This window comes from Talpa europaea, assembly GCF_964194135.1.
Source record: "Talpa europaea genome assembly, chromosome: 16".
NCBI classification, from domain to species: domain Eukaryota; kingdom Metazoa; phylum Chordata; class Mammalia; order Eulipotyphla; family Talpidae; genus Talpa; species Talpa europaea.
Genome location: NC_140084.1, coordinates 45,482,866 through 45,510,169, shown reverse-complemented (window position 1 = coordinate 45,510,169; position 27,304 = coordinate 45,482,866). Strand labels below are relative to the sequence as shown.

Below are 27,304 nucleotides of genomic sequence, written 5' to 3'. Positions count from 1 at the left end.
CTGTACCCCCAAATGCCAAATGCACATCAAAGGGAGCACTAAGCTGGAGTTCTGGGCAAATGGCTGCTGCTCCCGGCTGCTCAACCAGGAGGACGCAGCTGGGTCTAGTCTCTGGGCCACCCAAGGTCGGGGGCTGCCAGCACTTCCATCCTGCCGGGCGGGAGAGATGCACGGAGGAAAAGGAATCTTCACTCTGCCAAGTCCTGTCTCCTACAGCTCCTGCCCAGCCGGGGGTGAGTACCCCTCTAGGAGAATGTTCAGGTCCTATTACCTGTTCACCCCTTGAGGCCGCCCTAAACAGGGAGCAGAGGGGCTCTGTGGCCATATTTTGGGAATAGCCTCCGAGGGCTCTTAGGCGCCCACCTCTGCGACACCCCAGGACCACAGGCCTATCTTCTGCACACACACTCTCCCCCCCACCCCACCCCCGGGGGAAGTCCAGGTGCTTCCAGTGTGTGCAGCGACTCTGGGCTTGTTTCGGATCTTCCTCAGCCCTGGGCTCTTCCTGGGTCGACCTGAAGCCCAGGAGCGCAAGGAGATCAGGAACATGGAGCTCTTCTCTGGACTCAGCTCACTTAGCCGGTCTGACCTCATTCTGACAAGGCACCCCTTCTCCAAAGCACCCTGTTGAGACTCCCCCCACTGACCAGGCCTGTAGGGTCTGACCCTACCTTCTAGAAACCTCCCTGGCTTTCCGAGTGTGGGCCTCAGGGTGCCCTGCTCGCCTTGCCTATGTCGTTTCCTCAGAGGACACCCCGCCTTCCCTTCCTTCAGGCCTCAAGCTGCCCCCGGTGCCCCATGTGGGACACTGTCCTAGCACAACCTGCGCGCCCCAGGCTTCCCCAGCCCTTCTCAGGGGTGGTGGCTGAAAGCCTGGGGGAAGCGGCAGGGAGCAGGCCCAGAAACCCAACAAGAGGGGAGGAGCCAAGTCAGGTAGTCACTGTATTTTATTGGAAAACATTGATATATATTTTTCTTCACAGCTTAAACTGAACACAATATTGCCCGGTTTAAAAAAAAAAAAACCAAAAAACCCAAATCAAAACACTCTGAAAAAAATGTCTACAGCCTCACGCCTAACCTGCCCTCACCCTCAGCTCCCGCGGGTCTCCTAGCAGACCCACCCCACCTGCCTCCCCAGGCTGGGCGCCAGAGGGCGGGCGGGGGTTCTCAAAGCTGGGCAGGTCCCAGGAAAAGCCACTTGATCGACCTGGGGGGAATGAGGGGTCGGGTCTGATGGAATAAACAGAAAAAGGGGAAAACAATGCAGACACCGATCTGCCCACACTGACTTACTTGTCCCAGAGGCGAAAGTCAGAAGCAAGGTCACGGATCATGCTCTCCGGAGGGGGAGTGTGGGGGCAGGCAGGCGGGCAGGCGGGAGAGGAGGGGCGAGGAGGGCAGACAGCGCACGTGGGGGCCAGCCGAGGCAGCGGAGAAGCTCGCCGGGGCGGAGCTGGTCCTCCCCGCAGGCAGCCGGCAAGATGGTCTTATTGCGGTGTGTTCTCTCGAGCGTGGTGGGGCGCATCCTCCCTCTCCCCACCCTGCAGCCAGCCAGCCCGGTGTGGTTTTTGACAGAATCAAAGGGTTCAGGGGCAGAAAGAAAAGAGACAGAAGGATAGCCAGCACATGACAAAGCAGGGGTCCCCACATCTGTTCCAAGAAGGGGACCTCGATGCCGGAGGGCGGGTGCGTGGTGAGGGAGCCGCAGGGGATGTTAGCACCAGGTATTTACACAACAGCTCGAGAGCGCGCGAGGAACGTGGGCCTGCACAGTCTGCAGGGGGGCGGCTGGTGCAGCCCCCACCTGGCCCGACCTCAGAAAGCCAATCGGGTGGTCTCAGGACAGCAGCCAATGGGATCTGAGTGTTTCCCACTCTGCGCGCCCCCTTCCAGGAGTCAGCCCCTCAAGTGGTGAAAGCGGGCTGGGGGTCCAACACTCCTCTGCCGCTGCCTGTCACCGCTCGCCCCTCCCCGGGCTACATCCTCTTGACCCGCGACTCCGGGATTCCCCCCTCAATCCTGCTGGAAGGCCTCCCCCAGCCTCCCTGCCCCAAAGGCTGCTGGGATTGGCACAGGGAATCACAGGGTTGGCTGCATGCAACAGCGAGGCATGCTCTTCTGCCCGGGTAGGGCCTCGTGCCCGGCCTAGCCGGTCCCGGGACAGGGCTGGCAGCCACCCCAGCACCCAAAATAAGATGACAAACGAAAGGAGACAAAATGAAATGGAGGGGAGCCACCCGGGCGGGAGGAGGAGGGCAGAGGCTCCCTAAGGGAAGGGGGCTTCATCTTATGAGTGTGTCAGGACTTGGAAGGGGGGAATGGAAGAGGGGAAGGCAAAAGGAAGAGATGAGGGGCAGGAGGGAGACTCGGGGAGGAAGGAGAAAGAGCAGTCATGCAGCTTGGGACAAATCTTTTGTCGCTTTATCAGATTCTCAGTCAATCAATTGGTGTTTGCTAGAACCGGGTACGCAGGGGAGTGTCGAAGAGAGTGCGCGCGCGAGAAGAGAGATCAAGAGGACGGGCATCGCCAGCTGCCCGGGCCTTCACTTCGCAGTCATCATCTGTACAAACTCTGTGGAGAGAGAGAGGGAGGAGACCGGCGGGTGAGTGGGGTGCACCTGGAGCGGCCCCCCACGACAGGCGCCCCCGGCCCAGACTTGTGCCCCCTCACCTTCATAATTGACCTGCCCGTCTCCATCGATGTCCGCCTCCCTGATCATCTCATCCACTTCCTCATCCGTCAGCTTCTCCCCCAGGTTCGTCATGACGTGACGCAGCTCCGCAGCGCTGATGTAGCCGTTGCCATCCTGCGCGTGGGGACAGGGACTGTCGGTCCCCCTTACGCGGCAGGAAGGCCGTCCTGAGGCAGAACGGGGTGGGCCCTGGGACCCCGGCCTCCCCAGGAGGCGACTCAGAAGTGCCCCGAGCCACTGGCGAGGACAGCTCACCTTGTCGAAGACGCGGAAGGCCTCCCGGATCTCCTCCTCGCTGTCCGTGTCCTTCATCTTTCTGGCCATCATGGTCAGGAACTCCGGGAAGTCGATGGTCCCGTTCCCTGCAAGGGGAAAGGGAGGCGGTGTGCTCTTGGCCTGGACTTCGGAGACGCCCCGAGGCCTGCCAGAGGAGGTCCTGCCCCTTCGTCATCCCCAGGACGGCTCCTGTGGTCCCCCGGGGTGACCAGGCGGGCGGCCACCTGCTCCGTGGGGCTCACCATCTGCGTCCACCTCGTTGATCATGTCCTGCAGCTCCGCCTCAGTGGGGTTCTGTCCCAGGGATCTCATCACTGTCCCCAACTCCTTGGTGGTGATGGTGCCGTCTCCATCCTTGTCGAAGAGGGAGAAGGCCTCCTTGAACTCTGAGGGGAGGCCAGTGAATTAGACAAGGACCGCAGGGAAACCCCACCTTTGGGGTGCTCAGTGCCACCCGTCCTCCCGCCAGCGGCCAGCCCGGGTCTCTCGCCTGCTCAGGGCAGACCCTGCCTTCTCTCGGTCAGGGCTGACAGAGCACCCGCTCCGGGCCGGGTGAAGCTGCCCGTTCAGCCGTCCTGGGCGCGCGAGGGCGAGGGGAACATGGTCTGGGAGCAGTGGTGAGGTAACTCGCTCTTTTTGGTCTCCGGCTTCAGCCTCGTGCTCAGATGAAACGGACCCGTGTCATGGGGGGACGAGCGCCAAGAGAAGCGCCGCCGAGGTGAGGTGGCCGGGAAGGGAGGCTGCAGCAGGCCCTGGTCGGCGGCGAGCCCCTCCTAGCTGGTCCTGGCACCCTGGTTCCCGGCCGAGCGGCGGGTGGGGTGGGGGTGGGGGTGGTCGGCAGCCAAGCAGGGCTGGCGGACGGTGCGTGGGGTGTGGAAGGAGAGGGGACGGCTGCCGCGCCAGGAGGATGAGGCGCGAGCGGCGCTGAGTGGGAAGGCCGCAGCTGGGGGCCGAGTCAGGAGCGGGAGAGAAGCACGTGGCTCCTGCCCTCCCACTGGGCCCATTTTGGCACCTGGTGCTCCCTCCCCCCGAACTCTAGAGAACAGATGCCTGGCAGCCTATTCCCAGAGGGTGTGGGCTGGGGTGAGGTGGTGGACAGTTTCTACTGGGGACAGGGAGGAGAGGGGTGTGTGTGTTTATGTTCCGGGAGGGCAGCGCTGGGGTGCGGGTGGCAGGTGCGGCGGGAACAATGCACACAGCCCAGGGCGGCGCCCCCAGGGAGATGCTACGAGGTTCTCTGAGACGGGAGCACCCGTGCCACGGCCCTGTCTTGGCAGGACAAGGAGTGGATCGTGTAGCCTGAACTCGCCATCACTCAACAGCCAGGCTTTCCCGGGCCGGGCCGGAAGTGAAGCTGGAAGCGGGGCGTGGGGTGGGAGCGAAGGCAAGTCCTTTCTTCCTGCGCCCACTGGGGACGCTGGACTCGCCATCGCGGCCGCTGCACCTGGCTGCCACAGGGGGCCCGGGGAGCTGGGCCCTTCTCGAATCCCCTGCTTGGCGACTCCGGGCTGGCCCTTGGCTATGGCAGTAAACTGTCCTCGGGCAGCTCAGTCTGGGGAGGGGGGACACGGACACCCCCGCCATGACACACAGTTCCTGCAGTGGCCGCTGCGGGGCTCCGGGCGGGGGAGGGACTATAAGAAAGAGGGGATCCCAGGACTTCTTGCAGAGGACTGGGGGATACGTGATGGCTCCTTTATTCATTTATTTGGCCAAGAAAAGTGTCTGGAGCATTTGTTATGTTGGAGGCGCCGAAGATACGGCGGGACTAAGAGTCCCCCGAGGGAACTCCATCTAGTGGCGGGAGCCGCGGCAGGTCGCCTCAGAGGAGCTCTAGATGGCGAGAGAGCTCCGAGGGACAGTGACAGCGGGATGGAGAGCAAGGGCAGGCTGTCTGGGGGGCGGGGGGCAGAGAAGGCCTCACCCCATGGCAGGGGGTTGCAACATGCAGGCGAGTGCAGGGGTGGGTGTGACGAGCCATCTTCTGGGTAGCTCGAAAGTGGGACAGGAGCTCTGCAGCCCCAGAGAGGCAAGGCGGGGCACCCCCTCCGGAGCCTAACTGGTGCTCCCCCTGCAGCCACTGGCTGAAAGGCCCCCAGTGACCTCTCCAGGAGAGGAACCCCACCTTTGGCAGGTGGGAAGGCCTGTCTCAAGCTCATGGGCACGGGGTCTCCCACACACGGTGTCAGCGTGCTACGCACAGGACATGAGATGACACAGGGGGCACAAGTCCATCTGTCATGTGCTCACTGCCAGGGGGCTGAGGTTTGCCTGGGGACGAGAGGCTACCCAGAGGCAGGAGGAGGGGGAGCGGTGGGCTCACCTGCGATCTGCTCCTCAGTCAGCTGGTCAGCCTGCAAAAGAAGGAGAAAGTTAGCCACTGGGCTGACCTGCCAAGGCTCAGCGCCCTCTGGTGAGGCCAGTGCCACACAGCATCCCAGGCACCTGGGCCAGGAGGCACAGATCAGATTCAGGGCTGGGGGCAGAGCCAGGGCCGGGGATGAAGTCTGGTGAGCCAGAAAGCTGGGATAAGGGTGGGCTGCAACCCGAGGCCTGCCCCCTGCAGGACATGAGGAAGCTGCCCAGATCCAAAGGTTGCCAGTCTCGATCTAGGGCTTTGGAGCCACAGCAGGTGGGAACATACATGGCTCCAGCCCCAAGCCCTGGTGCCCGGTGTAGCATGGGGCTCACAGCAGGGTGCCCCGGAGGCTGAATGAAGGGAGCACTTGCCCTAGAGGCCTCATCAAGCAGCTCTAGAAGACTCCAAGCTGAAACAGGCCCATCCTCAGGAAGGGCAGAGGGAAGATGCCCAGTGCCCTTTGTGAGTTTCTGTGGCACCTCTTTGGAGGCACCAGGTCCAGGCAGAGTGGACCCAGGGACACACAGCATCCTTGCTGACTGCTCTGAGCTGCACCGTGGCCCTGCCAGCACCCTGGGCAGTGCCCTGTGCCACGCACCCAGGGCACCATCCACTTTTGTGTCTCTGAGGCAAGAGGGACATGTGGAGGGGGGACAGCGGGAGTGGTGGCAAAGGCTGAGGGCCTAAAGTCAGCTTCCCCAGCTGTGCTGCAGTTTTTAACCCTTCCCAGCCCTGGCCACTCTGGGGAGCGGCCAGTGGGTGGCAGGCAGCCCTTGCTGCATGCGGGGCTTGGGGGTGGGGTGGAGGACAGGCAAAGACTAGCCTGTCCTGCAGGGCTGGGGATCAGCCAGGCCCAGGGATTCTCAGATGTTGGCAGGGAATTGGTGGGTGAATCTCAATTTTTAGCTTTAGGTAGCAAAATGACGCCTTTTCCTGGGTTTTTCTGAATGCTGCCAAAAAGGCGCCCCTCTCCCTGATCACTGTGAGTGCAGAAGACTGCTCCCCTGGCTCCCCTTCTTTCCCAGTGAGGGGAAGGGACTCCATGTCTCCAGCAGGGTTCCAGCTCTGAGGCTGAATGCACCCCAGCCGATGCTGACTCCAGTGTGCATTTGCATTATTCTAGAGAGGTTCCAGAGCTTCCCTGTGAGGCTAGCAGCCACCTCCAGGCCCCTCCCCCCACTCCTGTTCCAAATATTGAGCATCAGTCACATTAGAACTGGTCTAAAACGTCCTTTTTTCTCATCTAAGGGAAGAACTTAAGGCCAAATCCCAAGCAGGCAGAATGGTGGGGGAGGGAAACTCAAAGCGGGGATGGCAGAGGGGAGAAGGCACATACAGAGGGAACCGCCACTGTGCCCCTTCTGGAAGGGTCCCAGGTCAAACGGGGAGGGGAGGAAGCCACCTAGAGACACCTCTGCACCGCCTTAAAAACCTCAGGGCTGCTGGGCCCCTCAAGGCCAAGCTGGCAGCTCTGGCTGTGAGCCCCTCACTCTACGTGCTCTCCTGGCTCCTAAGGGCAAAGCAGCCCAACTGATGCCCCAGGTCCTGACACCACAGAAGCTGCTGCGGGGGCTGGGCCTCTGGCTGCCATCACCTGCCCTCATGCTCTTCCCCTGAAGGGCCAGGGGTCGGGCTGGAGCCAGGGGAGGCAGGTTGCAGAGAGCCTGGAGTGGCAGTGCCTGCCACTCCCAGGAGACCGGCTGGAAGGCGCAGCTGAGCTGAGGCACTGCCACGCTCCCTTCTGGGGTTGCTGCAAATAGGCGTGGCTCCGCCTCTCCCTCCTGGTAAGGAGACCCTCTCCCTGGCATGGTGAAGGAAAGGTTACCCAGCTCCCCGCTACAGACCTCAGAGCAGGGCAGCGCCTAGAAAACAGATGATCTGACAAGGGGTCCCTTGCTCGGGGCCGCTTCTCAGGGCTTCTTTCCTTTCCAGCTCTGAGGATTTTTAAGCTTGCATCAAAAATTGTCTCCCAAATGACCCAGCTGGTCTCCCGCTTCCTGAGCCCTCATTTTAGGCTTCAGCAAGGGGATATACAAGAACAAAATCTTGGGGCGGCGGGGAGAGGGAGGGAGAAGCGGGTATTATTTCTCGGCCGGGCCCCAGCCCCCAGCCAACGCCAGAGAGCAGTGTTAGATGAGATCAGAAACCAGGGCCAGGGCCCCTCACCAGGGCCAAGGAGGAGCCTGGGTGCTCAGGACAAAGTCCAAGGCCAGTTAACAGTGACCTGTCCCACCCATACCTTGCTGATTACAAAGGGAAAGAGAAACTAGCCGCCACCGGGGGGCCAAGGCCCAGGTCCTGTTTTGGAGGGGGTCGGGTGCTGGCACCTGCTAGCGCTTCAGGGCCCCTAAGCCAGGCTCTGCTGGGGGACACTGGGAGGGTGCAAGAGGAGCCATCAGGTCTGTGTCAGCAAGTCTGAGACCTGATACACAGCAGCGGCTGCCTGTTCTCCCCAGCCCTGCCAGGGAGGATGGCTGCGCACGCTTCCGAGCTGCGCCTGGGGGGGGGCTGTGGGTGTTGTGGGTGGCAGGGAGGAGGAAAGAACTAGTCTGCTGGTTTTCTCCCAAAGCAGTAGCTTTGTGAATTGAAGAAGCCCCCACAAGGGGCCTGAGAACCAATGAAAGGGTCTCTCTGGAGGTCCTGGAGGGTCAAGCTCTGCAGCCCCCACCCCGAGGCTACAGGAATTGGCGTGTGATTGTCACCGACGCCACAATGTACTGCACTGTCATTTGGCACAAGTGAGGAGATGCAGAACAGCGCGCCGGGCCAGAGGCGGGGAGAAAGCCGTCACTTCTGGTCGGGAAAAGCCGCTCTCTTGCTCTGAAAGGGGCAGCGAGGGGATGAGGTTCTAGACTAAAAAAGCTGGCTCACAGGATGCACCCCAAACTTTGATTTCCCCCACCCCCATTTCATGCGGCTTCAGTGCGCAATAGGGGCCTGAACTCTGCCCACCTGCTCCCGCTGCCCTGGTGCCTTGGGCCAGCCCCATCCTTCCTGGGGAGGGGGAACCCTCGGGCCACTCCCTCCGGCCTCCGCAGCCCACTCCCCATTCACAGGGAACAGCCTTTGTCCGGGCCCTTCCCTGGAGACTTCCAGGGAGCCACCCACATCCACCTCCAGCCTAGGACCACCCATTTCCTCCTCCAACACCCTCCCCACGCCCCACCCAAGCCAAAGTCCTCTCCCACAACCTCACCTTGGAAACCCACCTTCTCAGGGACCCAAACACGACACTCCGCCCCACCTCCCCCCCAAAACCCAACCTCCCCTCCCGCTAGGAAGCTCAGAACCTTTCCTGGCCCTGCTCCCCCTCCCCCCAACCAACAAGGGCCCCCGGACCCCCGCCCCTGGCCAGCCCCACTCTCGCCATTCCCTCGGAGCCACCCCCACGACCCCAACCCACTCGGGTCCCGCAGGCTCCAGAGAGCATCTTCTGGGCTCCGCTGCCGCCCACCCCAGGCTCTTCCTCCCCGGAGCTCGCGCCTCGCCCTCCTCCTCCTCCTCCTCCCCTGCAGTGCCGCCTTCCGAGGGCCCCCCTCGATCGTCAAGGGTCTGATGCGCCCGAGGGAGCCCCCCCGACCCCTGTCCGGGAGCACCCCACCCCGCCCGGGGCCTCGCTCCGCTCCCCGCATCCTCTCAGGACTTCCCCGGGGCCCGAGCAGCCCCTGCCCGGCCGGGGCTCCCCAGCTCGGCCCCCTGGGGTCCGAACACCCCACTTCAGGGACCGAACGCCCCTTCCCGAGTCCACAGCTCCCTTCGAGGGTCCAGAGGCTCCATCCCGGCTACACTGCCCCCTCTGAGGGTGCCGGTGCCCGTTCGGAAGTCTAAACACCCCCTTTTGGGGCAAAATGTCGCTTTTGGCAGCCGCTACCCCCCCACCTTCGGGGATCCAAACGTCCCGACCCGGGTTCGGGTCCCCGCGCAGCAGGGGTCCAGCGGCTCTCGCCGGGGTCCGATCGCCGCCCGTTCGGGGTCCTCTCACCCCTCCGGGGTCCTGCCCGCCGGCCGCCCCGAGACCCCAGCCGGGGCGGCCCCCGCGCCTCACTCACCATGGCGAGGCCCGGGCGTCCGGAGCGCGGGGATCAAGGTTCCTCCGGCGGCGGCAGCAGCTGCAGCAGCTCGAGCTCTGCCGCGCGTCCGCGCCTCCACACTCACTGCCCGCAGCGCGCGCCGCCGCCGCCGCCGCCCGCCCCAACGGTCCCTCAACGGCCGCCGCGCGCGCCCCGCCTCGCCCGGCCCCGCCCCGCCCGGCCGGCGTGCCGCCGCACTGCGGCGCCCGCAGATCCCTCCGCGCCTCTCTCCGCACCGACGGGCCCGCGGATCTCCGGCTCCACCCCGCACTGGGCCGGGGTTCACCCCCGGCCACGCGCGCGCGCCCCCGCCGCGGGACTACTTTCCGTCGCTGCGCGCCCCGCCCCCTGTGTTCACTCCACTTTCCTCTCCGGCGGAGGGGCACCGCTCGACGGCGCGTGAAACGTCCCGATGTGAGCCGCGCCGCTATTGGGCCCAGGCCAGGGCGGAAATGAGAGCGCGGCGCCGATTGGTCCGGCCTTCCCTGCAATGCGTCAAACTGGGGCGAGCCACTGCGCCGTGGTGGGGCGGAAGCCCGAGATGTGCGGCCGCGTGGGGCTGCGGGGCGTTCCGAGGCGCAGGGGGAAGCCGTCTGGCTCTCAGAGAAGCGAAGGCATCGTCTTCGTGGCGGAGAGTGGTAAGAGACCTGGAGGAGAACGTAGGAGGACTTTCTCGGCTCTCCCCTCTAACAGGTGAAGATGGTGCAACCCAAAGGCTGGGGTCTGGAAGCCCCGCCCCCAACTGGGCCCTGCGAGGTGGCGGGGTCTTCAAGATTCCGCTTGTCACCTGAAGGGACCGCTCCCCAGGGCCGGGGTGGCGTCCTGAGACGCACTCCACCTCCGTGTCCGACCTCCTCTCCACTTAACTGCTGACCGGCCCAGGGTGTTGGTAATCTCTGAGAATAGGGCGTGCACGCACACATGCATGCATTCAATCAACGTGATTTCACTATGCCTGGACCTGGGCAGAGGAGACCACCTGCCCAGCCGTTCTCCTGTCCTTTCCCAGACCACCTGACTCTTGCACCCTTGTGCCAAGGTTCCAACTATAGGGGGAAAAAGAATTAATGCAAAGGTTAGGCCAGGTTTACTGGAGCTCAGAACAGCCCCCTCCCCAGATTAGAAAAGGAGATGCCATTTGTTTAATTGTTCCTCCTACCTTGCCTTGATTGGCTGAGGAGTGGGCAAGTGAGTCAGGTTGGGCCAATCATCATGCTCCAGGTGGAACAGACTATAGGCTGAGCCAATGAGAGTGCTTCCCTAGGTTTTTGACTCCGTAGCTTGGGCAGGTGGGGCTGTGAAGGGATAGATCCAGAGTTGTTCGTGGCTGTTTCCCCACCCCAACCTACCTTGGGGGACATAGTGTCTAGAGGAGACCAGAATAAAATTGGCAAGGGGGAGAGATGAAGTGAGACCTGTTGACGTTCACTTTTCTGGATCTAATACTCTTGAGACCCTCATGCCAGGTTTTGATTACATGAGCCCTTCAAGTTTCCCTTTTAGCCCACGCTAGTTTCTGTTGAATTTCTGACACTTGCAACCAGTGACTTCCTAGCGGAGATCTGTCTTGGTCATCAGTACTAGTCTTGAAACAGAGAAGATCAAGGAGACAGTCCACCTTTGCTGAATAGGCAAAATGGTAGCTGGCTTTTGTTGAATCTCGGTTTCCATCAGGCAGATTTTCATTTCTGGTTTACTTAGGACTATGGAATACTAAATCTGCTGCTAATGCTTTTGAGCACTTACATTACCTATGGCACTGGTCCAAGCACTTTGTGTGCATGACCTCATTTAATTCTGACATTCTCCCTATGAGTTTTTTACTTCCAGTTTTCCTCTTGATGAAATGGTTTTGTTGCCACTGGAATTAGATGAGACCAGAGAGGCAGGAAGGCTTGATTAAGGTCACATAGGAGGAAATAGTCAAGTTTCGAACCAAAGCAATTGGACTAAACCTCATCCACACTCACACACTATACACAATCTCGCCAGTGGGGGAGATTGTATTTGTCTTCCATTGTCCCTATCTCCCAGAGTAGTAAAATTTTAGCTGAGCAACACTTCCCACCCTCCCTTGCCATAAGGGGTGGTTGTCTGGTTGAATTTTGGCCAGAAGGGATGTGAACAGAAATGACATATGCAACTTCTAGGTACGCCCTTAAATGGAGGGGACATGCCTCTCTCTCTTCACTAGTCAAGCCTCCACCATGGGGATTAAAGACTAATGGTAAAGGCCTCCCTGGTGGCACAGGGGTTAAAGTCTTAGCTATCAAGCCATCTCCAGCCTCTGCAGCATGAGTTCGATCCCCAGCCAGAAAGCTGACCCACATGGTGCAGCAGACCTCTCTTGCCTCGCCCGCTGCTTCCCTCAGCAGTGTATTTCAGTAGATCCATCTGTTCTGCTCCCCACTCCGTCTCTGGTGAGTCCTCTCACCCCCTGCACCACTGGCCTACACCCCAGTGCTTGTATGCATAAAAAAAAAAAAAAGACTAACAGTGAGTATACTCACCCATCTATCCCTGGTGCCAAACTTTAATTAAGACAAATAATTTGGATCACTTTGTTATAGTAAATGTTAGGCCGCACATCTCCATGCCCCTTGGCTAACCCTCGTTGGTAACTGCCCTCGCTTTGGTGGAAAGTGACACGCACATACTTAAGTTTAAGGCATAGACTAGTGGGTGTATTCTCCTTCTTACCTGAATGGCTAAGAGTCCACTATGTGACCCACTTTTTTTTTTTTTTGAATGCGTGGCATAATTTACATTCAATGAAATGCTGCAGATCTTAAGTTTTCAGTTCAATGCATTTTGACAGTTTCATGCACCATGTAGTTACCATCCAAGACAAACTGTAGAAGATTTAGTTAGCACCCCTTGGCCCTTTTCGTTAATTTCTGTCCCCCTCAAGCGACCACTGTTTTGATTTCTGTCATTAGAGATTAGTTTTGCCTGTCCTAGAGTTGTATAGAAATGGGATCGTGCAGTATGTATGCTTTTGGGTTTGGTTTCTTTTGCTCCATGTAGTATTTTTGAGCAAAAGTAACAGGAAACACACATTTATCCGAAATTCAAATTCAGCTAACTTCCCGTGTTCCTATTTGTCAGCTCTGGTGGCTGTGGTCTCCAAGCATCCCCTGTCCAGGGCTGGGAAGTGAGCTTGGTAACCTCATGGGGGATTTCTTAGCCCTCCAGGTCTTGGGTTGACCCTTGGCTATGAGCAGGTAAGAGTCTCCATCAGGGGTTTATGTTTCCTGAGTGTTAGGAATGATTAATAAACCCCAATATTATCAGGGAAATCAAATTAAAATGACAGTAGTGCACCAGTTCATATTTATCAGCAGGACAAACATCAAGTCCAGTGATATTCCCCGTTGGTGGACCCATATCACAATCTGGTGACCCCATAATTTCTCTGACCCCATATGGTCCAGCACACTAACCTCTTTGCTGTTCCTTGAACATCTGTGACTGGCTCTTGCCTCGGGGCCTTTGTATGACCTCCCTCTTCACATGTCCCACTGGAGAGCCAGGTGACTTGTCCCCTCCTTGGCACCAAGTCTTTGTTCAAATGACATCATGATTTTCCAAGACCACCCCACTTATATGTATATATAAAAAGATTTATTTACTTTCATATATGCATACAAGAACTGGGGTGTAGTCCAGAGGTGTGGGGGTGAGAGGATTCACCAGAGACAGAGTGGGGAGCAAAACAGGTAGATCTAATGAAATACACTGCTGAGGGGAACAGCGGTGGAAACAGGAGAGATCTGGGGCACCATGTGGAGCGTGGCCAGGAATCGACCTCATGCTGCAGTGGCTGTGGATAGCTTCACAGTGCTGCGTCTTAACCTCTTGTGCCAATTTTTAAAGTTGTATTCTTTTTTTTTTTTTTTTTTTAAATAAATGTAGATTGAATGATTGACTTTATTTGTTTTGTTTATACAAGCACTGGGTACAGTCAGAAGCACAGGAGGGTGAGAGAATTCACCAGAGCCAGAGCAGGGAGCAGAGCAGGCAGAAGGACCGAAGTACACTGCTGAGGGGAGCAGCGGGCAGCAGGAGAGGCCTGTGCACCATGCGGGACCCTCCTCCAGTGGCCGGGGAGCAGCTGGGTATTGAACCGTTGCTGCAGAGGCCGCAGGCAGCTTCGCAACCCAGCGCTCAACCACTGCGCCACCGGGGAGGCCCTAAAGTTGTATTCTTTTTATTGAGGTACAAGTGGTTTACAACATGGCATATAATTTGGGGGTCACATCCTCTTTGGATGTATGTCCACTACTAAAGCACCCGTAATTCTCTACCATATTCCACTGGGTCAATGATCAGCTTTTTATTTTTATTTATTTATTTTTAAAGATTTATTTATTTATGCATATAAGGGCTGGGATGTAGGCCAGAGGTCGGAGAGGTGAGAGGATTCACCAGAGACAGAGTGGGGAGCTGAACAGGCAGATCCACCAAAATATACTGCTGAGGGGAGCAGCAGGGGAGACAGGAGAGGTCTGCACCATGTGAATCAGCTCCCTGGCAGGCGGGGATGGAACTTGTGCTGCAGAGACTGCTGAGAGGCTGCTGATAGCTTCATAGTGCTGAGGCGTTATTAACCCCTTGTGTTACCAGGGAGGCCCCCCCCCCCCAATCAGCTTTTTAAAACACTCTACCTCTTTCATTATATTTGAGTTATTGTGCCTGGTATCCTTAAATGAGTACAGTTGGTCATCCATCTGTAATTTCCCCCACGTTACATTTTCCTTAAAAAAGAGTAACAGAAGGTCGGGAGGCGGGGCCAGCCCAGGATTGGTACAGTGACTTGATGATATAATCTAGGACCCAGATTTTTTCTCTTTTTGCTCTGATTTCCTCAATATTTTCTGTCTTTAGGTTCATTGCTTTATGGTTGCAAGTGGCTGCCACAGCTCCAGACATCACATTCTTTTGTTCTGCTACCCCCTGCACACTTAGAATTCTCTTCTAATTTTATTATTTTTAAAGATTTATTTATTTATGTATACAAGAGTTGAGGTCGGGGTCCTCCCCTGGTGGTGCAGTGGTTGAGCGCTGGTTTGCGAGGCTGCCTGCAGCCTCTGCAGTGCCAGTTAGATCCCTGGCCACCAGTGAGGGCCCCACAAAAAAAAAAAAAAAAGAGTTGAGGTCGGCCAGAGGTGTGGGGGCGGGGGGGGGGGGAGGATTTACCAGAGACAGAGTGGGAAACAGAACAGGCAGATTGACTGAAGTACACTGCTGAGGGGAGCAGCGGGCTAGTCAGGAGAGGTCTGCTATGCCATGTGTGTTGCTCCCTGGCCGGCCGGGGATCAAACTTGTGCTGCAGAGGCTGTGGATTGCTTCAAAGGTTGCATCTTAATCCCTTGTGCCACCAGGGAGGCCCTAGAATTCTCTTCTGTATCCTCTGTTGAACCAGAATTTGGGGGAAGAGAGAACACAGAGAATCACATTGGTGACCTGCATGTCTTTTCTATTGCATTTCATTGACCAAATTTAACTGCAAGAGAGAATGAGAAACATATCTGTTTGCTCAAGAAGATAAGGAAATAAGAGTTGATCAACACCAGGTATTCTCTGCCTGGAAACCGCCTGATTGTTGCACATATACTGCTCACACTCCATTAGCCTAAATCTTATTCACAGCTACTGCTAACTGCGAGGGAGGCTGATATGATAACCTGATATTTTATAAATATTTTTATTGTGACTGCTTTAACTTTAAGGATTAACTTGAGAATGAGTCACCTCCCCATTTTAAATTTCCTCATGTGACTCTTATTAATTTAAGGGCAGTCCATTTCTAGTTATTTGAAAGTTTTTATTGACAAATTGAACAGGTTCCAGTTTTCTCCATTTTCTCAAAGCCTGGTGTGTGTTAAAGTTATGCTTTCATAGAAATGATCTGGAATCGGGGGCCTCCCTGGTGGCCAGGGGTTAAGTCTCAGCGCTCTCACTGCTGAGGCCTGAGTTCAGAATGACATTTCTGATACATCCTAGTGGTGTGACCTTGGGTGACATCATGGGCTTCTCTGAACCCCAGTCTCCTCCTCTGTGAAAAAAGACGCAATAATAATGTTTCTTCCTCAGTTTGTCAAGAGGATTTAGTGAGATTATCTAAAGCACTTATCCAAGAATCAAGCCTATCGTAAGAGATCAAGAGTGCTTAGCCATGATTTACTGTGATTATTATACGGCTGGGTGTTGAGAACCTCTTGCTGACAAACCCAGTTGGTACAGGACAGTCTTTCAGAAGGTAGATTAGGAGCCTTCTGGGTCCTATGACACTTTGTCTCCACTTGATGTTCTCTGCCTGGTGTCAGAGACCTGGGTGTAAAACAAACCCAGGCTTAAGGGTGTGTGCCCTTGAGAAAAAGACTTAACCTCTCTGTTTCTGAAGACATCATCTGCAGAAAAGAAGTATATATGGCATATTTTCTTCTTAAGGGGTTGTGATGAGGATGGCAGGTGCTGCATGTATGCCATTAGCTCACAGTAGGTCTCTCCAGTGTGTTGAGAGAGGAGGGGCTGTTCCCCCAACCCCTGCAGATCCAGGGATCTTTGCCCTAGCTCTGCCCTCCACTTAGAGACTGGCCAGGAGGTGGCAGTGGTGAGCGGTCCAGAGAGGAAGGAGTGGGAAGGGATCGCCTCCCAGGACCTGCCCTGCTGGCTGTTCTCTCACTTCCCACCAGAGGGCGCTCTGACGAAGCTAAGATTGCAGCTCGCGGTCAGCGCCTGCACCTTGGCTGCAGCTCTGCGCCCCTGGCTGAGCGCCTTGATTCATGAAATGAAGCAGGATTCCCGAGGGCGTTGTTAAAAATCAGACAGCTGCCAGAGTCACAGGTATTCCTTCCCATTATGTTTGTGGGAGAAAAGTGCCAACGATCCTCTTTGGATTGAGAGCGAAATCGAAAGCGTTTATTCTTTTAATCTTAATGAGATGCTGCTATCACCATGGCAACAAATGAGGAAGACGACCAACCAGAATTGCAGGTTTCTCTGGGGAGGTGCTTTTTCTTGAGCTATGCAGTCATTTCTAAGAGACTCTCATAAAACTGTTGTTCAAATTATACTTCCAAGGACAGTTTAAATGTGCACACCAGGAAGTCAGAACCCCAGGTGGCACAGGAAAACGAGATGGGTGTTCTTGGGAATGTTTTCAGCTGGTCACTGGATGGGGTAGCGGATGTGGTTTCCCTGGCAACGGCGCTGGGGCAGCTGAAGAGTTGGGACTGAGTGTTTCATTTCCACGATTCAATTATAACCCGCTGGAGAAAAACACCCTCTCTCAAAGTCATCATTTTCTTATTTGGGGGCCTCAGGGCATATGTGTCGTGTTTTCTAACACAGCAACTCGCCAAATATTTGGTTTCAGGATTTCTTAAATTATTGAAAGCAATCAAGGACCCCCCAGGAGTTTTTGTTTATGTGGGTTCTGCCACATTAGGCATCTCCACAGAGAAATGAAAAGAGTATTTATTTATGGACTCTTAAAAATTGCAATAACATGTTACATGCTCATGGAAATAAGATTATTTCCTTAAAGAAAAATAGCTTCAAAAACAAATTTCTAAAAAGATGATGAATTTTATGTTTTTGCAAATTCCTCTTCTTTTTTTTAAAGATGTATTTATTTAAAAAATAAATAAATGGAGTGTAGGCCAGAAGTGTGTGTGGGGGTGAAAGGATTCACTAGAGACAGAGTGGGAAACAGAACAGGCTGATCTACTGAAATACACTGCTGAGGGGAGCAGTGGGCTAGACAGGAGAGGTCTGCTTTGTCATGTGGGTCAGTTCCTGGCCAGGGATCGAAGGCCTGCTTTAGTGACTGCTGATAGCTTCATAGTGCTGAGACAACCCTTTGTGCCACCAGGGAGGCCCTAAATCCCTCCTATTTCTGACTCAACAAAGATGGCTGAATGCTTTACCTGACTTCAGTCAGTTGCATTATTGCACATCATGTAGCTTCTGGAAAATTCCACTGAACACTCAAGAGAGAGTGAAGAAGGCCAAAAATATTTTAGTAGTATTATGAAAATGGGTTTGATTTCATGGCCCCTCTGAAATGTCCATGGGCATGCTTAGGGGTCACTGCGCCATACTTTGAGAACTGCTGCTTCCATAGTGCTATTACCACTTAACAAACAGGCTCCCTTGTATTTTCTTTCTCAAACACAGGGAAGGAGGGAGAATTTTGCAAAACATTTACAGGATCAACTTCCAGCTGTTTCCATCTGAACCTCACTGCTACTTTTCAGCAGGGGACTATGGCTGCAGGTCAAATACTCAAAGGTCTAATGGGCTTCTGGTACCCAGTCTGAGGGGTCCCCTTTGGATCTTCTGCTCACAGGACTCAGAGTTCAAGGCCTGTCCTTATCTTCTTTTTTTTTGAGGCATGTTTTTATTTATTTATTTATTTGTTTGTTTGTTTGTTTGTCTGTTTTGTTTATACATGCACTGGGTACAGTCAGAAGCGCGGGAGGGTGAGAGAATTCACCAGAGCCAGAGTGGGGAGCAGAGCAGGCAGAAGGACTGAGGTACACTGCTGAGGGGAGCAGCGGGCGGCAGGAGAGGTCTGCGCGCCATGTGGGACCCTCCTCCAGTGGCCAGGGAGCAGCCGGGGATGGAACCGGCGCCACAGAGGCCACGGGCAGCTTCGCAACCCAGCACTCAACTGCTGCGCCACCAGGGAGGCCCTGTCCTTATCTTCTATCCTGAGTTCCTGCAATGCCACACCCTTCTTTGGCCCCCTTCCCATCAGATGGTCCTGAAACATAACTTCAGGGAGAGATAGTGGCCCCTGGATCTCTAGGTAGTAGGCATTGCCCTGGGGTGTCCCCTCCATAACCTGCAGCCCTGTGTATCACCTGTCCTGTACCACTGGCCCATGGGAATTAAATCTTATCCCTGTAACCCTAGGGACTGGACATCCTTCCCAACTCACACACACCACCTCCCGAATCCTCACCGGGTAGGTTCCAGGAAACTTCGATGGCTAGTGAAGTAACCTGTAACAAAACCAGTCCTTCACCTCATGGATGGCCAAGGCATGGCCTTTTTTTTTTTTCTCACCTACATTTGAGGAAACCATGTTAAGGAAAGCATGGGTGTTGAGGACCTGCTGTATGTGAATCTTCTTTTTCACCAGCGCCTTACCTGTTGTCTTTCATACCACAAAAAAAATTCAGTTTTCCATTTCTTTTTTTGATGTTTGGATTTTGGGGGCTATTTCCAGTCTTCCAGGGTTGTAACTAACATGGGGATGACTACACTTGTGCTGGCATGTCTGGACACACACCCCCCTAGTGAGTTCCTCGGAACACATTCCCAGTGTCCATTCTGTGGTCACTAAGGCCTTGAAATGGGTCAGCTCCTAAGGGACTCATGAAAAAGAGAACATACCACATCCCATTAATAACCAGTTCATATTGGTGCCGTGTGAAGATGATGGCACCTTGCACATTCTGGAATAACTGCCATCTAAGAACCCATTTTACCACAAGCAATTTCACCTCATCCATGTGGCCCCGGTTTGGGGTCCGCTTTGTGTCTGTTGGATAAAGCTGTTCTGGAGAGAAGAAGGACTTCTAGAAGATCTAGAGAGATCTAGTTGGAGATCTGGAAAGGAAAAGAGAAAAGCCATGAAAGAACAGCTGGAGGGCCTTCTCAGTGGCACAGCGGGTTGAGTGCAGCGCTATGAAGCTGTCTGCAGCCTCTGCAGCTTGGGTTCAATTACCGGCTAGCCGGGGAGATTCCCACATGGAGTGGCAGACCTCTCCTGTCATGCCTGCTGCGCCCCTCAGCAGTGTATTTCAGTCAATCTGCCTGTTATATTCCCTGCTCTGTCTCTGGTGAATCCTCTCACCCTCCTATGCCTCTGGCCTGTACCCCAGCTACTGCATAAATAAAAAATAAATCTTAAAAAAAAAAAAAAGAGCTGGAGTGGGGGGGGGTGAGTAAGCATTTGGTTTGGTGGCAGGTCCAGTTGCCATGGGAACCATGCAATGAACTCTTCCTCCATTAGGAAGAGAGTGAGAGAAGCATGAAGTCTTTTAGCTCTTGTTTATCTTTCTTTCATGGCACTCTTCAGGCTTCCAGGACCCGAATAGGTTGAAGAGTATGAAATTATCTTCTTGCATCACCCTACATCTGCCTATTCCTCTGTACCCCCCAACATTCATTCAACGTTTTGAGTGCTAACTATGTGCTTAATGCACCCACTGCCTGCTGTCCCTCCACCAGTACACCAGGCTGACGTCTCCCTGCCCTCGTTTAGCTTACAGAGGAACGGGTGAGGGACGCACATTGATTAATCAAATCATCCAACGGGCCATCTTCGAATCTAAGTAGGAAAGAATTAGGCACAGAGTTTTAGCCAGTAAAAGACAGTCCATAGGGCCTCCCCGGTGGCGCAGCGGTTGAGCGCTGGGTTGCGAAGCTGCCGGCAGTCTCTGCAGCGCCGGTTCAATCCCCGGCTGCTCCCCGGCCACCAGAGGAGGGTCCCACATGGCGCGCAGACCTCTCCTGCCGCCCGCTGCTCCCCTCAGCAGTGTACTTCGTCACTCTGTTCTGCTCCCTGTTCTGGCTCTGGTGAATTCTCTCACCCTCCCGCGCTTCTGACTATACTATAAATAAATAAATCTTTAAAAAAATAAAATAAGTCACTTGTCATTATAAAAAAAAAAAAAAGACAGTCCATAAATGTCGGTTAATTGTCTGGGGTGGAGAGTCATTTGCTTATGTAACATCCTTACAAGTCATGGTATGATCTCGGAAGATCATTCCCCAGCCCAGCTCTGGGGCAGGCAGGTTCTCTTCCACGGCCCCGGGCGAACGAGGCGGGCCTCCCTGGTGTCACGGCCCCTGTGATTTTCGCCTTTTTTGCGCTCATCCCTGCATGGGGGTCCTTTAAGAGCGGATTCCGGGACCCGGGAGCCCCAGACCCCCCTACCAGCGCTGCAGCGGCCGCCGCGGTTGCCATGGATACCGGGCCCGGCTGGGAGGCGGGACCAGCGCGCGTGCGCAGGCGCCGGGAGGGGCCTCGGCATCGCCGCGGAACTGCTGGGATTCGAGCGCCGCGCGCGCGCCTGCTCTGGGCGCCCGAGCCCCGCCAGCCGTGGCCCCCACGTCCGGACCCGGGCCGCTCCAGGTGCGCGCCGCGCCGCCCTCCCTGCACCTGGGTCGGGAGCCGCGTCCCTCAGACCTCTGTGCGGGACCGAGGACCAGAGCGGCCGGGCGGGCGGCATCCCTGGCCTGCCCCGCGAGCGGACACGTACCCTGCTGCGGATTGCAGGCCGGCCCGGGGGAGGCCCCGTCAGAGGCCGCTGCGGCAGCCGGCCCGCGGCAGCAGGAGCCCCGAGATGCCAGCCGGGCCACATTCACCTGAACCTGAGCTCTGAGCCCCGCGCCGCTGTCCCTGGCTGGCTTTGGCACCGGGCCCGACAACCCACGCCCGTCTCGGGGTTCCCCGTGCCCAGAGATTGGCCAGGGGCTCCGGCGGCGGGCCACGGCCGGGAGCCTTCTGCGGGACGGGTGCAGGGGGCTGGAGGTGGACGCGCACGGGGCCCTGCTGGTCACTGGCCTCCCCGAGGGCCTGGAGCCTGCGGCCATGGAAGCCGTCCTGCGGCCGGCCTTGCTGCCCCTCGGCACGTGCAGGCTCCGGAACACCGGCGCTGGGAGCCAGGGCGCGGCCCGGCCGCCCTGGTGGAGTTTGTGGAGGACATCGACACGCCGCCACCCCAGGGAGATCCGGCGGAGGACGGCGTCCGGAGGGTCCTGTGCCGGGAGCGCGCGAGGACTGGAAAGTGCTGCGGCGGATGGGGCGCTTGCTGCTGGACGGACGGCCCCGGCCGGCCCGGCAGGCCGCTGAGGCCGGGACCCCCGGGGACACGCCCCCCCTCCCGCTTGGGAGGCCCAGGCCCAGGGGCAGGTGGCCAGGAGGGGCCGCCGGGGTGGCAGCAACGGGGCCAGAGGCAACAGGCTGGCCCTGGAGGGTAAGAAACGGGGCCGAGGAGGGCGGCCGGCGGCCGCGGCGCGGCAGGAGGCCGGGGGCTCTTCCGACGGGAGCCTGGGCGTCGTGATCCGGGCCGTGGCCCGCGAGGCCGGGGCGGGGACGCCGAGCAGAGCGCGCTGCCCGCCACGCTGCAGGCCGCGGCCGGGGAGCTCGTGAAGAAGTGGGTCCTCCAGAGCGAAGTGGGGGCCCGCGACGGGCCCCGCGAGGTCTTGGCCCTGGTGACGGGGACGGACAAAGCCAAGAAAGAGGAGCTGGAGAAAGAGCCGCCCGGGGCGGAGTCCGTCGGCCTGAACCTCGAAGACGCGCGGAGCGGCCTCCCCAATCAGCGGCCCTGCTGGCGGCGAGGGAGGCCGGGGCGAGCAGCCCAGGACCGCGGCGCTCCCGAGAGCGAGTCGCAGGAGAGCGGGACCTGGGGAAAGAGATGGACAACCCCGAGTCTGGGGCCATCGTGGCGCATACGGAACCCCCGACCCCGCCGCCCGGAGGAGACGTTGAAAATGGCTTCTGTGATCCAGGCGCTGGGCTGGAGCACAGGAACGACAGACGGGACGACCGCCCCCAGCTCGCGTCCGTCAAGGCCGAGGGCGCCTCGGGCACGCGCGAAGGTGGAGGCGGCAGGTGGGCGCCATGGTCCTGAGGAAGGCCAAGGACGCGGGAACCTGCTGGAATGCTTTTCCACCTTGGCTGAGCCGGAGGCCGTCCCCAGGGGAGGAGGGCGCAGCGTGGCCTCCTCCGAGGCCGGGTGGAGGACGAGGAAGCGGAGGGGGCCTCTGGGGGAAACTGGAGGGGCTGCTGGGGCTAGTGGCGCGCCTGGCCGCCCGGCCGTGGCAGGCGTGGTGGCGGAGGAGAAGGGAAACGCCTGGGGGGGCGGGAAGTGCAAATACGCCGGGGGCACTTGGGGGAGGTGCTGGCGCTGCCCGCTGCGCGGGAGAACTTGGAGTCGGAGGAGTCGGAGGAGGGGGCGTCGGAAGGAGAATCCCAAGAGGCGTCTGAGGCCGCGGAGAGCGAGGAGTCGGCGTCCCAGGACCCGGCGTGCAGGAGGCCGCCGGCCAAGCGGGCGCGCACAGGGTCCGGCCGGCGGCGCTCGGGGCCCCGCGCCCTCAGGGGCTCGAACAGCCCGAGCGCGAGGCAAGAAAAAGAGGACCTGGGCGGCCGCTGGTGCCCACGCCGAGGTCGGCGAGACCAGGGCGCAGCCGCCCGCCGGCTCCAGATCGGCGCGTGGGAAGACGCCTCGGCGGGGCCGGAGGCTGCCCCCCAAGTGTCGCTAGGGGAGCCCAGAGCCCGCGAGGCGGCAGAGCGCTGCCCCAACCTCCCGCCCGCTACTCGCTCCTGTTGCAGAGGCGATTCCCCGCTGCGCCCGGACGGGGTCGCGACCGAAATGGAGGGAAACACAAAAGTGACCCCGGGGGGCGCAGTGTTGGTGTCGGGGGTCATAGCGGGCGGCTTGGCGCAGGGTGCCCCCACCCCTCCTTAGCACTCGGGTGAACGGCCCGGGGCAGGGCAGAACCAGCGGGGTATTCTGGCTCTGAAGGTGTCAGGCCCTCGCTTCTGGCCAGGACCGCCTTCCCCAGCCCTTCCGCGGGTGATCGCCTGGACGCGATGGCGGCGCTGGGGCGTCCGTGCGCAGCTGACTGGAGGCTCAACCGGCCTCCCTGGGGGATGATGCCAGAAAGGGAAACCCCAGGGGACGGGGTGCCCCTGGGGAAGGAGGGGAGCAGTGGCCACCGCCACAGGGTGCAGGGGAGTGGGGCAAGTCCCGGCAGCCCCACTGGACACCCCCCAAGTCCTCTTGTCCTATGTGTACCTGTCTCTGCATTCCTGTCCCCAGGAGGTGGCCAGCCCTTGGGGACCCCTCACAGCCCCCTTGGGCTGTCCTAACCCACCTCTGGTCACTAGGTGTAGAAGCAGATGCGGGTTCTGCTGCTGGTGGCTCAGAGGTGGCCCCTCCAGGCCGCAGCACCACCCTGGACAGGACGACCTCGCCCTAGAACAGGTCAGCGGGCTGGGATGCAGCCCCCTCCTTGCTAGCATTGCTAGCCTTGGGGGTCTGGTCCTGGACAGCTGCATGGGGGTGTGGTACAAAGCCCTTCCCCTCCCCCCCACTAGGAGGTGTAGATACCCCTTTCCCCACTGTCACCTGGATCCTTCAGTAAAGTGAACTAAGCATCTCTGGCGTCTGTGGAATTGGGCAGTGGGGGAGGGGAGTGGCCGAGCTTGGTCACTAGCTGCCTCACCCATGATGCCTGGCGGTGCCCGAGCACTCTGGAACTGCCCGGTCACTGCTGCATACCCAGCGTCCTTTATTGCTTAGGGGTGCGCCCACCCAATTCTCACCTCCACCGTAGCTGGCCCCTCCCCTGGCGCAGGTGGGCCCCGCTGCTCCTAGCCTCCCAATCCCCAGGCCTCAGTGTCATTGCAGCAACGTGAACACCCGCGAGCCCCGGAGTCCCTCCCCGGGTCCCTGTGGCCCTAACCCCACTCAGCCTCCTGCCTTTTCTCCACCAGTCCTTAGCTTCTGCTGGCCCCCCCTGCGCTGCAGCCTCCCCCAGCTACAACCTCAGCTGGACCCCCCATCACATCTTGACAGGCTCAATCGCACATCATCCCAGGTCGCTGCCATCAGACCCACTTTCCTGGTCCAATTAGCTGTCATTTCTGGGTTCCCAGCTCTCTCCTCTAATCGGTGCCCGGAACCCACCTCCTGGGCACTGTCTGCCCCATTCCCCAGCCCTTCTACTAGTGCCCATCCAACTCGACCTCCCCCGGCCCAGCCTGCCCCCCTATCCCCTTCCAGCTCCAGAGATACGCCCGACCCTGCTCTGACTTTCAGCCAACTGCCCCATTCAAATCCTCCCTAGCGCCCACATGCACCCAGCACCCAGCACCCACCTCCACCCGGCACCCACCTCCACCCGGCACCGCGCTCGTGCCCAACCCCCGCTCCCAAGGAGACCTGCGCTGTGCCTGCCTTCCCCAGCCTTTGCCACGAGGCGCGGCCCCGCACCCAAACGCAAGGGTCCCCACTCCCACCTCGCTTGCGGGCTCCTGGCCCCACCCCCAGAGGCGGCTACAGGGCTGCCTGCGGGGCCTCGGGGCGCACAGCCGACGTCGGGTCGTGGACTCGGGGAAGAGCCAGGGTTCCTCCTGCTGCGCCCGGTGAGGAAGGGGCCGGGAGTCTAACCCCCTGGCGCGAGTGAGCCGTGGGGGCCGCGGGAGCAGAGGTCCCAAGGCCCCGCCGAGCGCCCATAAAGCGCGGGTCCTCTCAGCACCAGGTTAGTGCGCGGGCGGGAACTGGGGAGAGCGGGAGGCGGGACCGCGGGCGAAGCTTTTGGACCCCAGGGGATGCGCTCTCCGGGGGGAGGGACCGGCCCCTGCAAACGCCCGCGCCAGGGCCGTGCTGGTGGAGGCTTATTCCCGAGGAACTACGGGCCCCCCCTGCCCGCTCGGTGCCTGTCACCGGAACAAGCCCCCGGCTTTCGGGGCGTTCGCGGTTATTTGGATTTGCAAGTAACTGGAGTTTAGAATGTCGGATGTGAAACGGTCGTGCAGAGGTCGCTGGGGTTGGGGTGGGGGTTCCGGCGGGCGGGCTGGCAGCGAGCGTGCCCCCAAGCTGCAGCCGAGCCTGGGCTATCCCAGCCCTTGGGCTTAGAGATCAGGGCGCCGCCGAGATTCCCGGCGAAAAGACAAGATCCTGGAACCTCCCGGCTCTAGAAATCGGGGTTCCGGGAGCAGAATAGGACACTCCTTCCTCTCCACTGGATTCCTTAAATGCTGCCCGCAAGTCTCCGACCCCAGCACATCGAGGTAACCGAGGCGTCAATTCTCGCAAACAGCCACGTCCATTCACCCACTAGGTGGCGCTCCAAGACCCCTGGTTAAAATCTCCCTGAGGGATTGCGCTGTGGTGCGCCCGCACTTCCACCAGGGGGCGCTCTGGGGCCGCTGGTGCACCCTCCCGGCCCTGGCGCAGACCTCCCCGCCGCTGACCCTCCGGCTGTGGACCTTCCTGTAGGTCAGCGGCCTCAGGCTCACCCCAGACCTACAGAATCAGCAATTCTGGGGACACGGCCCAGCAATCTGTGGTTTAAAGGGCCTTCCAGGTGATTGTAATGCACAACCAGTTTGAGAAGCCCTGCCATGGGGTCTCTCTCTTTTTTTTTTTAAGATTTATTTATTTATACAAGAACTGGGGTACCGGTCAGTTGCGCGGGAGGGTGAGAGGATTCACCAGAAACAGAGCGGGGAACAGAACAGGCAGACTGACGAAATGCACTGCTGAGGGGAGCAGCAGGCGAGACAAGAGAGGTCTGATTTGCCTTGTGGGATTCTCGCCGGCTGGCTGGGATCGAACCTGCGCTGCAGAGGCTGCGGACAGCTTCACAGTGTGGTGCTCAACCGCCTGCGCCACCAGGGAGGCCCTGTGGGGTCTCTTTTCCTCCATGAGCTCTGGTAGCAGCTCTCACTGCCCGGGAGGGAGGGGGACACACTGAATTCATCTGGGAAGCTGTAGGAATAGGGGTGCCCTGGGCAGACCTGTCACTGACACTCCCCAGAGCACGGGCTGGCCAGGGAGTGCTCCAAAGCTTCCAGGGCATCTGGGGGCCCAGACAGGGCTGAGATGTCTTTAAAGACTTGGCCACGGCTGACATGGGCCAGGAAGGAGAGGAGAAGCCGTCTCCTGGGGCTGGTTTGAGCACAAATGTGGCCTTCAATCCTCTCAGCCATCCTGGGAGGAAAGTTCTGTTAGGACCCAGCACGTGTGAGTAAGTGGAGGCCCAGAGAGGTGAAGCAAGCAGCCCAAGGTCACACAGCGTCAGTGTCAGTGCACGGGTGAGCCGGGCCGCCCATTCCTGTCCCTGCTCACACTGTGCCCCCAAGTTTCCTCTTTTCCTGAAACACCACCTGGGCCCTGAGGCGCTGTCTCTCCCCTCCTTGTGTTTTGCTGTTTTCTAAGTCAGTGATGGTGAGAGACAGCTGGGCCAGTCCAGATGAAGGCTGTTTGGAGTCAAAACTCGTTCTGGGGCTTCCTCCCTGAAAAGCCTGTTGTGCCTGAAACCACAACCCCAGGGGCTACATTCAGGGATGGGACCCCTACACTGCTGGGGAAGGAGGGGACCACCTGAAAGAGGGAGCAGAGCCCAAGGCCAAGACAGTGGTTCTCAACCTTTGTTACTCATTGGAATGCCCTGGGGAACTTTTAAAAAATCGGGATGCCCTGGCCACACCCCCAGAGAGTCTAAAAGCTGTCAGGGTAGGGTGGGGCACAGGCATCAGTCATTTTACCGGCTCTCCACGGGCGCTAGTTAGTGGGCAGGATTGACAGCCATTTCTGCTCCAATCTTCCTGTGTCATAGGCAAGAAGCTGAGGCCAGATGGGGAGGCACTTGCTAAGGTCACAGGGCAAGTTGAGCAAAATCCAGGAGACTTTGCTCTTCCTCAGACTTTCTCTTCACCATGTTGGGCTCCTGCTCTGCCCCTTTTGCCTTTTTCGGCACACACATTTGACTTCTGGAAACTGTCAGGGGAGCTGTTACCTGAGAGGTAGGCTAACAGCCTGGGGCTGTTGTTTTGGTTGTCGTGTTATAATTACTATATAGTTGCGGTTACTTTAGAGGTTTCCCAGTTCTTTGAATCAAAGCCAATATTCTACCTCGAAGATGCAAATGTTCTTCAGGAAAATGTTAGTTGAGTCTGTGCTGGGGGACTTTTCTAGATTTGCCTGGATTTTTCTATGGTCACCATACATACATTAATTTTTTTTTTTTAATTTGGAGAAAAAGACAAAACAAAAGCAAAAGCAAAATACCCCATCATCCCTTCTCATCCTGCCTCCCATCCCCACCCTCTTCACTGCTGATACCTGCAGTTTGATCATCATGTCTAC

The 27,304-nt window shown here is 58.0% G+C and overlaps 2 protein-coding genes across 2 annotated transcripts; one reads left to right on the top strand and one right to left on the bottom strand.

The window, feature by feature from the left end:
• Positions 1-2,409: 2,409 nt before the first annotated feature.
• CALM3 (calmodulin 3) lies at positions 2,410-9,737 on the bottom strand. Its single transcript, XM_084257276.1, has 6 exons — positions 9,381-9,737; positions 5,296-5,326; positions 3,215-3,358; positions 2,952-3,058; positions 2,675-2,810; positions 2,410-2,575 (listed from the first exon to the last, which is right to left on the bottom strand). The coding sequence occupies exons 1-6, from the start codon at positions 9,381-9,383 to the stop codon at positions 2,547-2,549; spliced, it is 450 nt and encodes a 149-aa protein (XP_084113402.1). The 5' UTR covers positions 9,384-9,737; the 3' UTR covers positions 2,410-2,546.
• Positions 9,738-9,942: 205 nt separating this feature from the next.
• Positions 9,943-22,688, top strand: PNMA8B (PNMA family member 8B; the record flags this gene model as incomplete). The annotated part of the gene is given in 14 exon segments (XM_084256957.1): positions 9,943-10,039; positions 20,362-20,556; positions 20,885-21,079; positions 21,082-21,195; positions 21,198-21,299; positions 21,302-21,505; positions 21,508-21,822; positions 21,998-22,069; positions 22,072-22,116; positions 22,119-22,181; positions 22,184-22,240; positions 22,243-22,305; positions 22,308-22,481; positions 22,525-22,688. Coding segments are annotated over 14 exon segments (1,860 nt in total).
• Between the last annotated feature and the right edge of the window lie 4,616 nt (positions 22,689-27,304).

What these genes read in the sequence shown, in the direction of transcription:
- CALM3 (XM_084257276.1), bottom strand. An exon ending in GACTGAGGAGCAGATCGCAG is followed by an intron (nt 3,359 to 5,295) that starts GTGAGCCCACCG and finishes GCCTCCCCTCAG; the next exon opens with AGTTCAAGGAGGCCTTCTCC. An exon ending in CAACGAGGTGGACGCAGATG is followed by an intron (nt 3,059 to 3,214) that starts GTGAGCCCCACG and finishes TTCCCCTTGCAG; the next exon opens with GGAACGGGACCATCGACTTC.